The 12761-nt window shown below is 40.9% G+C and overlaps 1 protein-coding gene across 2 annotated transcripts in view; it reads left to right on the top strand.

The window, feature by feature from the left end:
• Positions 1–12761, top strand: part of CHCHD6 (coiled-coil-helix-coiled-coil-helix domain containing 6) — a 110759-nt gene that overhangs the window by 24921 nt on the left and 73077 nt on the right. Inside the window, exons 5-6 of one of the 2 annotated variants that reach the window (XM_066326676.1) lie at positions 6921–6941; positions 12297–12380. In XM_066326676.1, coding sequence (XP_066182773.1) covers positions 6921–6941; positions 12297–12380 — 105 coding nt within the window. The remainder of the gene's footprint in view (positions 1–6920; positions 6942–12296; positions 12381–12761) is intronic. The other variant, XM_066326677.1, reaches the window with a different exon arrangement.

Below are 12761 nucleotides of genomic sequence, written 5' to 3'. Positions count from 1 at the left end.
AAAATGGGCCATCTCAGTGAATTCTTGATAGATGAGTTTGTGGTTTTCAGTGCTGGCCAGGGGCATGATCTGCTTCTTGCAGTTGGAGCTCAGTGAAAGCTTTGGTGAAGTCTGACCACAGAATCACCAAAAAACAGCTGCCAGCACTGGAAGCTGTGAATGATGATCCTCTGCCTGCATGTTTTTTATGCACTTGGGCAGAGAGAAGTATCTCCTTCCTGATTAAAACTATGTGTAAGACCCCCACCCCCCATTTCTTCTCAAGTTGTTTCTGGTAATAGGACCTGTGCTTTTACCAATTGCTTCTGCTGAATTTGATAGCTAACACTGGATTCTGTAGCGTTATCTCAAACATTTGGATGGGGAGTGCACTTGACCAAGCAGGCCTGCATAAGGAATGAAGCTTTAGGCCCAGCTGTTAATATAGATTCTAAAAGAAGCCTGAACCTGCCTTTGAAGGTTTCTTCTCTGCTGAATTCCATTGCCTGTAGTGTCTAGTCTCCAGGAATATTTATCAGATCACTTGCCTGTCTGGTTATTTCCAGTCTATTGCACTGGCCAACTTATTTGATCAATAAATCAATCAATCAACAGGTTCTTAAAATTACTTTCATTGACTTTGGAGGTGTAACATACAAAAGGAGTCTACAGAAAATAAATGATTGTATGTATCTCAACTATAATTATAGAGCAAACAGAGTGGAGATGTGTTTGTAACTAGTATCTACTACAATAAATATAGTAATCTGTCTTTAGGGTTCTGTGATGCTATGTGATATTGACTCTTTAAATTTGCAAACTCATGGAGTGTGAATCTTAGCTCTCTCTCAGGTCATCTGACTGCTATATTTAGAGCATACCTTATTTCAGAGCTAAATTTCAAGGTTCTTGCTTTTGATTAAAAGGTCCAGAAATAAATAAATACTTTTCTGGTTCCTTAGCATGTGACATAATTTTTGAGCTTCAGGAGCTTCAGTGACAGCAAGATGTTTTCTTTTCCCAAGGAAAGTTTCTCACACTGTGTAACTCTTCCCACTGCACCTGGTCTATGCTGCCTTCTTCTGGACCAACAGCAAGACCTGGTTTGTCATCCTTGTTGATACACTTCCAGGTACTGCTCCTTCTCTGGAAGACAAAATGCCCTCCTCCTACCCTGAGTTTTCCAAGCTGTCTGCCTTAAGCAAGTGTTGCATTGCCCAGTAAATGGTCATTGAATCAGCTTTGAATTCTTGTAGTTTTTAGAAACATTTAGAAACTTGCACAATGGGAAAGCTGCTCTGTACAAGTTGTCCTATCAAATGGAAATCAAAATTTTGCTGGCAGTGACATAGATTTATGAGTTGCTCTTGATACAATCATGCCCTGGAGATTGCAATGTAGAAATAAGAAATGCAGTTTTACAATACCCTCAAATCCTTGTTGTTGCTGGCTCTACACTCTTCTTTTTGCATATGTTATGATATACTCAGACTTCATTAAAAGATGCAACCTTGCAGCGTTTTCTCTTATTGCAGCCTTGAGAGGAGATGAGAGTGCATGTATGTCAGAGCTAGTATATTCTCTTCCTAAAACACACAGTGGGTTGCAAGTGCTTTGGAAGAAAGCATCAGAGTCTCTAGTGGACATTTTGTCTGTAGCTCAAAACCACAACTTAATTGGCAGCCTTTTCATAACACTGACTGTGGCCTAGGATGTAGGGGGAATGCTGCAGGTGAAGATGGAAGTGTCTTTTCAGAACTTGTTGTAGGGAAATTTAGTGCTGACTGCCTGTGTGTCTTAGGTGATTGGAGAAAGAAGGGAGATTGAAATCAAGTTCCTCACTTCTATGCTTTTAATTTCCTGGGTAGTCTCTGATTATTCTTTCCATGTGTTTTTACTTCATAGGTAACACCTTCCTACAAGTGTGATTATGTATGTGGACTACCCCAGACCATTTATTTTGAGTCCCCTATGCTTTATGTGGTCCTTCCATTAAGGCTTTGGATTCCACATGATTTGTATTTAATGTTAATTACTGTACGTCTTTCCCACGTGCACCTTGGCAAGTTGGTAGCTTGCAATCTGCACCCAGAATGACACTGACCCTGTAATGCTGAGTAAAGTGTGCTTTGTGTATGTCTGGGATGAAAGAGCAGGGAAAAGAGGAAAATTTACAAGGCTGTCAAAGGGGTAAAAACAAGCTGTGTTGTTTGAAAGTGCACCTGATTCTCCACCTACTGCAGAATTCATAGACAGACAGAGGATGTGTGACCACGGCTGAAGGCTTTGAAGAATTTCTTACTCAAGTATGTAATTATGACAGTCTCTCCGTATTAAAAAGCAGCCCCAAAGTCAACTGCATTTCTTTTAAACTAAGTATTTGAGATAATAACTTTTAAATTAAAAAAAGCAAACAAACAAACCCCAGAAACCAAAAACAGTTTCTATTGGTGGCAGGAAATTTGTCCTTGTTTTACTATGCTAGTCTGTAGCCATTGGCTGGTGCCTCTAAATATCTGCTTTGTTCAGGGACAGGTAAAAATTGTGTGTTAGTGTCTGAGAGCAAATGTGGAAAGGGAATTCTTGCTGAATACACAGGGTTCATAATTTTTACTGCTTGGAGCCCCATGGGTTGATTATGAATGCCATCTTGATTTTTTTCAAAACAGTGGTTGTGTGTGAGGTACTATGTTTGACTCAGAAGCTAATATATTTGGTATTTAGGAATCTGGCAAGAGAGAGCTCTGTCCCCATATGCAGGCACAGCAATGAGATTGGGATATAGGCATGCATAACTGTTATTTTCCCCCGTCTGTCCTATCCCTAGAAAGCCATATGCCACCCTTGGGCTAGTGTAATGGGAGTCTGCATTAATGATTATGAGCTAGAAATAATCCAAGAAGAGTTGAGTGGCCTTTGTTTCTAGCTTTACAAGAAATACCTCATTGACTCAGTCTGAAATACATTCTGAGATAGAAAGTCATAATACAGAATTTCACGATGCCCTTTCTTGAAGTTTTGCTTGTTGGTTAGTTTTTCTTGTTCTAAATTGGTCGGTGACTTGGAGATTCTTAACTCTAATAGGCAGAGTAGGAATTTAAGCAAGAAGGTAAAAATTTAGAGCGAGTTGTTGTCTTGCCTACTATCAGAAATAAGCATCTTGAGCATACATTTCTAGAGAACCTATGCTCTGCAAGATTTATAAAACCATTGAATGCCTTGTATGTTGGCAGCCTACAAAATGAAAACTGTATCTATGCATGTATAGAAGTTGTTGATGGGAAAAGGAGAATGTGGAAATCGGCTGGAGTATTAAAGCAAGCAGTGAAAGCAGATGGTTTACTTTGGATTTTATAAAATAGGTTTCTCTTAATTTTGTTTTAAATGAAAACCATGAATGGTCACCATTGCAAACCTATTTGTAGCTGTGCTATAAGTATTAGAGTGTAGCTGTCCCTGAATGATAAAAGGACAAAGTTTTTTTTGGCTGCTTCCCATCTTCATGTTCATAGAATTGCATATGGTCTGTATGCATTAGAGTTAAGCAGTTTCATCACAGCCTTCCCTCAAAATTGATTGCTGCTCAGTGGCTCTTCCTTCTCCCTCTCCATTGTCAGTTGGTTACGTCTCAGACTCTCATTACATTTAATATTGATACTGCTTCAGTTTTTCACTAAACTGGAAGAGTTGAAGAGTCTGGAGTGGATACTTAATGTCTAGATATTTTCTTTAAATTTTTGAATTCCTGTCATTGTGGACCATGATAAATTTAGAGCTGGATTATTGCTTTAAGAAGAAATGCCTGTTTGCTCATTCAGTGATGAAGTCTGGTCATCAAGATGTTGGAATATGTGCTGCAGAGTTCTTCAGATACTGACATAAGTGAAAAAGTTGTTGCCAACAGCTGTCTTGGGTTTTGGGGCACCTGCTGCCTCTCATTTCTCACATCTCCCACTCCGTCTTCAGCTCCTGAAGCTGGCAGTGCCCCTAAAAATACTTTTGAGTTCTTAAGTAGGAGATCTCTACCAAGCTGGTAGTCTGGATCCCCGAGTCATTGGTCACACTGCAGTGAAATCTGTTCTGTGACAGAGTTACTGACTATGACAAGGAAATGGACTTTAGGAGGAAGCTGTTTCCAGTCAGGTAATGAAGGCATTGTCCTTCCAAAGGTCACTGCCCTCTGCTGATCCTTCCTCCCTCGTCGCCAGTCACAGAACTGTGTTTTGATTGCTTGCTGCCATTTTTAATTTCCCCAGAATGTGACAGGTGAGCATGGTGTGTGAGGGTGATGTAGTGTAGTGAGGCTGGGAAAAGCTGCTGGGAATTGCCCTTATGAGTGAAATACAATTTTGGCGCTGTTTTCTTGATTCCATTGGAAGTATGTGGGAAGGCATCCCCTGCCTGAATAATCAATGTTCCAATGTGAAATCTTCAGACGCATGGATGTATTACTCGTGTAGTTCCCATATCCAGCGAGAGTCTTCCCCAAGTGTATGTATGGATCCCTAGGACAGAGGCTGCTGGTTTGGCCTGAGATCATATTTCAGTATCCTTTTGCTTCTGATACAGTTAGGAGGAATATCTTGACTGGGTTTTGACCTCAAATAATTAAGTCCAGTAGTTATTCTGGTTCCTGTGGTTGCTTTTCAGTGGGTGACCTGTGAGAGAAGAAAAACCTTTTCAGCAGAAGAGTTCAGAAGTATTGATCAAGGGTGTTGAAAGATCACTTGTACCCCAGGGCTGGAATTACAGAACTCGTAAGCTGCCATCTGAGAGCTGGAAGTGAAGCTCACTGAGGGAGCAAGGAAACCAGATACTGCTCATTTCTTAAATGGATTGCTTAAGCTTCAAAAATATTAGTGGACAGGCCGTGTCTCTTGTTATCAAAACTGGTAAATGCAGGTCTGCAAAGAGATCTTGGCACATGCTTAGAAGTTAGCAAAACTTAAGCCAGTAGCCCTCTTGAGTTTTCCTTTTTGTATTATTTTATTAGTGAATTATTTTTTTTTAGTGTATTTAATTTAATCAGGTTTCTTTTTTTTTTTTTTTTTTTTTTTTTTTTTTTTTTTTTTTTTTTTCCAAGCAGCAATATATACTACTACATGCTCTAATTTTCCTGTTTCCATTTAGTGGAGTGTATCTATTCCTATTCTTGGAGTAATAATTTTTCCCTCTCCTGAAGGTTGACAGGATTAGTAGCCTTGGCAGTACCTGCAGAAGATATGCTCTGTGATTAGTGATTAGTGTTATAGTCTCTAAAACCCTAATTCTGCTGTGCATTGTATCTTACGGGGCACATATTGGTGATAGGGCTGGTTCCTTCTCCTTGCTCTCTTCTCAGCCCCTGTCCAGTGCCACTGAGTTAGTAACTTTTGTTTATTTTGTCATGCGATCCTTTGTCCACCAGGAATGTGTCAGTTCATGGCTCAGGCACCCAGGGATGACAGATGTATATCCAGTAAAGAGTTAGTGGTGTGCATGACCTACCTGCTGAAATAATAGGAGGCACCATGAAGAGTGCTGCGTTCCTCCTCTCCATCTGCTGAGGATGGACAGACTTGCAATTCCTAAAATGTAAAAACAAAATTAAGCACATCTGTCCTGACTGTAAAAGCCATCAGGAAGAAAAATGTTATTCAAATCAGGCTTATGTCAAGATTGGTCAGTGATTACCAGTAAGCACCTGTTGTGTATTGTTTGTTTGGCCAAGGACTTGATGCTGCTATATCAAACCTGTCTGCAGAAAGGGGGAATTGGCTTCCCTCAGTTGAAATGTAGATGTTCAGTTCCAATCCTCTGTGTTGGTGCAAAGGATGATGATGGATGATACGTATATCTGGTAACACATCATTCCTCAGTTACCTGAAGCAGTCACTCTCTGCCATTAAAATGATGTCAGATCCCATAAAAATATTACCCTCCGCCGTCTGCTCCCTCTGGCAGTGAACTACGGCCAAGAGGGAAGTTCCTTGTGCCCTGTCAACTCCCCTCAAATAAATAATCATAATGAAAAAAGGCCAGCCATTCTGAAGTTTCTGCTTAGCCTATGTGCTGCTGATTGAAGGTAGTAGCCCTGAGAGGCAGGGAAGGCTTGCAGCCCTTGACAGCAAATGAGAGTTGTGTCTACCCCATAAATGCCTTGGCTTCAAAAGGAGGTGGTTATGGGCATGAAATGTTTATCATCTTGTACTTACTTTGCTGCTGCTGGGTTACTGTGTGAGTAAAAAGTAGTAACAAGTAAAGAAGGGGGAATATTGCAGCCTGCTTTATCTGCTTGTCTGCACACTTCAATAGGCTTGTGGATAAAAGAAGGAACAGGTGGAGGCAGCTTGGCTTTGACAGAGGTTTGGACTGTGCACTCAAATTGCGTATGAAGGGGAATCTGGTTTGGAACCTGATCAGTCAACTGGCTTTCTGTTAGGAATCACTCTTTGAAATTGTCCATGGAAGAGGAAGACTTGCTACGTAGGTCAGCTTGTGCATTCAAAAGTTGCCTTTAAAAGATGACTTGTTCTTGGCAAGCTGCACAGTTGTTGACCATGTCCTTGTAAAGTCTGCCCAGAGCTGCTACGTTCACTGGTGCATGTTGTGTATCAGCATCTCTAACACTGTGCAGTGCCTTGCATGGCTCCCTGGAACTAGCTGTTTCCCAACTGCCTTTGCTTAACTCCCACCCTAAATGGGGGTCCTGCAGCAGGCTGTGGAGATTTTGCTCTGGTTTTGGGTTTAGGGGTTGCATGTGCTTTTGTTTTGCTTTAACAGCACAGTTCCCAACAGGGGACAGCACTGCATTGCTTAAGATGCTTGTCATTTTGAAGGAACTTTTCTAAACTTGTCATTCTAAAAGCTATATTGCACAGCAGCCAGCAGCCTCCAAAAATCACTGATTTCTCTTTTTCTTCTTTCCCTTCCTTTCTGTCTTGTGCTCTCTTTATTCCAAGCCTGTGGATTTGGATGCCTGGGTAAGCTCTCTTTTTTGTCTGGATCTTGCTTATTCCAAGTGTCATGTTGTTACTGCGTGTGTACAGATTGTTATTGCTGAGCACAGATGCAGGATTTTATTTTCTGTCATTACATTTTAAAAGGTGTTCAGCTAGAAAATTGCATATTATTTCCTCCATAAAGATTTTCACTGTTTCCTTTTGTGTAGCTTATAGCTGCTGAAACCAAACTTGATCTGGTGATGTGTATTGTTGGCTAAGAGAGTAGCAGAAACAGGAGGAAATGAAGGTTATACCAGTACTGCTTTTTAAGGCCATGAATTGCATCTGGTTTCTAAAATAGAATCTGGTCACCTGCCTTCAACAGAATTAAAGGTAGGACAAAAAGCCAGTGATTTTGTAGGCCTTATGTCTGGAATAGTAATTGCAGACAGGTCCATGGTAATGGTGGTATTTCTGCTGATACCAGTGGAGGTTGAGTCAAGGCTCCCTCATGGCTACTTACTTGGTACAAACCTTCCTGTAAAGTTCTGCTGTTCAGTCTTGGGCATGAAGCACACAATTTGCCTCTTACTATTTCTTTGTTGCCCTTTCGGCTCTGCCATTCCTATTAGACTTGGCCAGGAATATGCCAGCTAGCTAATTTTGGAGTTAGCTCTGTTCTAACAGTGAATTGCTGTCAATTCCTTCTTCTCATCTTGGAGTCCTTAATAGCATTTGTTTTTCTATCCTGCCACCTGAACTGCTACCAGGGCTGGAAGAGACTTAGGAAAGCATGAGGTATTAGGATTTGCAGTGGTGAAGTGTGGCAAGCTGAGGTGCCCAGCCAAAACATCTCTGCTGTGCTGCTGCAGAGATGTAACTGTGTACCTTTGGGGGAAGCTGATAACTCCTCTCAGCAAAGACAGGATGATGTAGAAACTAGACATTTGATAAACTTGAGATACTTTCCTTTTTCCTTGTAGCTTATTTCCTTGGATTGCCTCTGACTGATTATCTAGGCATCATCTTGCTAGTTTGTCTGAGTGGTGGAAGTGCTTTGCCAAGAAGATAAATATTTTTGCAGTAATCTTGCCAAGTGCTGTGACTTGTCTTTTAGGAAGTACTTTATAGGCTGAGGTTTGGACCTTTCCTTCTAGCTTGGGTTGCCCTTTGCAGAGAGAGCTTTTGGGTTTTTTGTCCTCAAGTAGAGTCTTCTCCATACCCTTTTCCCAAATCCCAGAACCCAAACAGTATTGAGGAGAGAGACAGCCCGATGGTAGCTGTTAGCTGTGTGCTGTGCTAACTCTGCACTTCATTCCTGGGTGCCACATTTATTACTATCATCTGACCCTGCCAATAAGCCTTTTTTTTTTCCCCAAACAGATTTCTGCCCTAGTTTTCATGTTTAACAAGGTGATGAGGTGGGACTGTGATTAAAAATAATAAAAAATCTGGTGATATTTAGGGGGGCAACAAAGCCAAAGCTAATCTGGGAATGGTTATAGCTAGAGCTATAGATCAGCTGCACAATCTGATGTGTGGCATGTTAGTGTCAGTTCAGGACAAGGCTAAGAGTGTCTGGTTTTGTTCATAGGGAATGAACCAATAATATTTCATTACCTCAATTAGGAGCTTGTAAAATATTTCTTTTGGCCTGTCTGTCTTCTAGCAGGCCAGTGCTTGAATCCTTTAGTTGAGCCAATATATAATGTATAGCTTTAGAAATGTGCTTGCACTGTTTGTTTCTAAATGGGTTACTTGATAAAGGGAGGGAAGGAAGCAGAGAATCACATAACTCTGCCCTGGCTCTTTGTCACTGTTCAAGGCAGCACTGAGATAACCTGAAAAACCTTGGGCTGCAGGAAAAATGGGAAGATAAAGCAGAGGAAAAATTCGAAAGAACACCCAACCAGTCCATGGATCCATGCCCATGGAAGCTGTAGCATGTCAGTAGTATGCCTTCCCTGTCCTTTTGTAAAGATGTAATCCTTGTAAATTCTGACACCATCATGGGATTCTTGAAAACATCTTATACCTAGCTTTTGTACAGCGGGCAATGGCTACATGTACATGTTCTTTTATAAATACATCCCGTTTTCTAAGTTTTGGGTGCGTTCCTGTGTTCTATAGCTGAGTATGCTCTCTTCCCTGTCTCTGTTCTGTTTCTGTGTTCATACTTTTTGGACATCACACTGTCTGTGTTTTACACATCTTAGGTGTCATCTCTGGGCTTTGGTCAGCTCTTGCACAATATGTTCAAGCTCCAGTGTAGTTGTGCAGCTTGGAAGTGAAATGCAGCTTTCTGATTTTCAAATCAGTGTGTTATCATGCATGTTTTCCCTTCTCCTTCCTTTTTTTAGTTCTAAAGGCCTTTTTTTTTTTCAAAAAGTGTATTGATGCTTTGTTTGGCACTTGCAATCTCAATCCCCTGTGAAATTGTAATCATCTCCATAGCAGCCAGTTCTGTCTGGGACATCACAAGCTTCTGACTTCAGGTAGGGAATAAGCAGCAGGACTAGAGGAGCTCTTAATAAATATCCTGTATTAATTCAAAATGTCCCTAGTTGCCTAACCCAGTTTGGAACAGTGAATCTTTCAGATGACACATGCTCTGCTATACCGTTTGTACTTCAAACATCATCATAAAGTATACTAAAGTTTTTTGTAATAACAGCTGGGGATAGAGGGAAACAGCAACTTTGAAGCAGATCTGTCACAAATAGTGTTTCTCTGTGTACTTCAATGCACTGAAATAGCAGCAGCTCTTGAAAACAAGCAAGGCATTGAAAATATGTTTGTGTTGCAAGTACAAGGTTTCTCTGTAACCCCTATTTCTTCATACATTATGGGTGATAAGTGGGACAATGGAGGATACTATGGGAGAAATTACTTAGAGGGAAGAATGGGGAGTACTCTGAGGTTATAGTCTGCAGTTGGGAGATCCAGTTTTGGTTCTTTGACCACAGTTTTGCAAGACCCTGTGGAAGTAACTAACAGAATGTCTATCTGCTGCAGGGTGCATGGATGTTGGAGGCATCATCCACTGCCAGCTCCAGTGAGGTTAGCTTGGCAGTCCATGGGTCTTCATTGTGCAGAGCAGGACACCCCTAACGTACCTGCATCTCAGCACCCCACTTGAGAGATTAGGTATTCGGCTTGTGTTCTCCAGAGGGAATAAGGATAAATGTGCTGGATTTCTTGTTGAATGATGTCAGGCAAACGCACAGGTTGGAAAGTTGAGTGAGTGTGTGGGTTTGTGATCCATGTCTTGCCAGAAACGGAATAAAGCCTCTTGCACACCAGTAGTGTTATATGTATTGATTTTGTGCTTCCAGAATATCCACTATCTCAGGAGACTAGCACTGATACATAATTATTTAAATTAAACAGAAACTTCCTTGAGTTTATAAGAATTCATTATTTGACTCCCTTTTTTTTTTCTTTTTTTTTTTTCTTCCATCATGCACCTTCTATCTGAATCATGCAGAGGGGTCAGTACTGTCTTACTCTTTTTTCTTTTCCTTACTTATTTTCCCCTTAAGGAAATGCCAGTCACTTGTGGAGTAACCTTATATTATAGGTGTTATGGAGAAAACATGCAGGAGAATCAGGGTCCCTTAGTCATCCACTAGATCACCCCACTATCTTACCTCTGTTTCATTTCATTTGAAATTGCTTAGTTCTTTTCTGTGTAGAAGATTGGTTCAGAGGAACAGCTATGGTTCTCTTACCACAAAATGGTTATAGTTCTGGCACTTATGAAGTACCCATCAGTGCCCCTATTGTTGCTGTGATGTCTCTTATCAGGCTGCATGTGTGGGGCAGCTCATTCTCACCCCTCTCCCCATCCTGTTCCAGCTGGTTAGCAGGTGGGAAGTGGTATAGCAGCTATAGGTTAAAGCAAAGCCAGAGATTTTGCTTTTAATTGAGTGCCTTTGAGAGAGAGAAGATTCAGATATGAATCTTTACTGCTTGTGCTTTATCCTGGTCCTGTTTTCTGGGATAACAAACATGGAAACCAAAATATTTCTTTTTCTTTAAAAACAAACAAAGAAACCCACATCACCACCACACCCCTACAATCTTCCTATTTCATATAATCCTTTTCCTGCTTGCTTATCAGCCACCCTCACTGCCTAGATTAAAATCTCTTCTAAGCCCTATTATACCACTGTAGTTCCATCAGCAGGGGAGCAGAAAGAAGGACATGCACAGCAACTTGCTTTCAAATGTAATTTTTCTTGTTAGCAATGGCTTTTGGCTGAAAAATGACAGGTCTGAGCCCATGGGGATATTTCTGTCCCAGCTGCTTAATCATGTTGGACCAGCATTTTCTGAGGTTGTACCATCATTAGAAGTTAGGAGAATGTTGCTGGGATGCTATGGACTGGCAGGGTTTGTGTCCATTTTAAGCAGGCTAATCATTCTGGTTTTGAAAGGTCTTCTGCCTGCTGTTAACTTCTGTGGCCCCAGAGATTTTGAGGTGGGATGCGGGTTGAAGAACTGCCATCTTTTCTTGCTATTCTTGTTTGTTATTTTTAAGCTTCAAAAGTTTGATTCAGTTCCATCAATGTCATGTTTTCTTAATGCTAGTTCAGTTTAGGGGTGGGAATATAATGAGGTGGTGGTGGCTGTAAGGAGCTAGAAGGCTACAGCTGTTGCTGTGCCTACACAGGCTTTTTAATTGAGCACTGTTTAGCTGATGAATACCAGATTTAGTGTTTCGAAAGTGTCATGCTTATAATTTGGAAGATAGAAGAGAAATTCTCTGACAGCCATCTCCCCTCTGAGTCTGCAGCACCAGCCAGAGGAAGTCCAAGGGTGCTGATGGGGAATGCATCGACAGCATGTGGAGAGAGTACTTAATTATCTGGATAGTCCTGTGTATGTCTGTTGTAGGGAAGTATTTAATCCTTAGAAGCTTTTGGACCCTCCAAGGGACAAGCATTTATAAAGAGGAGGATTTGAGGGGATTTGTTTTGGCTTTTTTTAAGGTAAGGTAAAGAGCATTTGAGTGATGACTGTCGTGATTCATGGAAAAACAGACATGGATAAGATGGAGTTCTGAAAAAGGGAATGGGAAAGTGTCACCTTTCTTTGATTATGTGTTTTCATTTAATAAGAAGTGTAAAAGCAAGGGTTTGAGTTTGAGTATGATGCTAATACGAGCATTTCAAACATTGGGGGATAACCCAAAATGAGCTGCAATTCTTAAGGTTTGTAGTTCCACTGAGGGGGATCGCATACAGGAGTCCTGAGCAGTGATTTTTTTTTTTTAATTTTTTTTTTTTCCTTTTTTAAGTTCCTTCCAGTCTGCATCTCATGTGTCTTCTGTGCACTACATTGGCTTTTTTAAAATGTCTTCTACTGATGCTGTTTTGTTGTCCTTCCCAGGCAGTGGAGCTGCAAGGCAGGGAGGCAGAGTTGAAGCGACAAGAGGTCTTCTATAAAGAGCAGTTGGCCCGCATTGAGAAGAAGGTAAGGCTGAGTTGTCTTTATTTCTGGCCCCTGCAGGGGTAGGACACGGATCTGTGGGGATCCAAAAGGTGGAGAGCCAAGATGTGTTGTGCTGCAACCTGGAACTATCAGCTGACAGTATCTTTTCTGCCCCCTACCCTTTAAGTGATGAAAAAGCTGTACAAATCTTCTGAGCAATTTCTGTTTGAAATATAAAGGTTTTTTTTAACTGGATGATTTTTAAAAAAAGATTTCTGGTAGTTCAAACTCTATTTTCTTTTTCACTCTGGGATTTAAGTGGAAGCTAAATTGAAAAAAAGCACGTGCACTGTTTTTTATTCCTTTTGTTAAAAATCCTTTCCTCAATAAAAAAAAGCCAACACCACAACATAAATTTTGTTA

The sequence above is a fragment of the Sylvia atricapilla genome, chromosome 11 (assembly GCF_009819655.1).
Source record: "Sylvia atricapilla isolate bSylAtr1 chromosome 11, bSylAtr1.pri, whole genome shotgun sequence".
In the NCBI taxonomy this organism is placed as follows: Eukaryota; Metazoa; Chordata; class Aves; order Passeriformes; family Sylviidae; genus Sylvia; species Sylvia atricapilla.
This window is presented reverse-complemented; position numbering and strand designations above follow the sequence as displayed.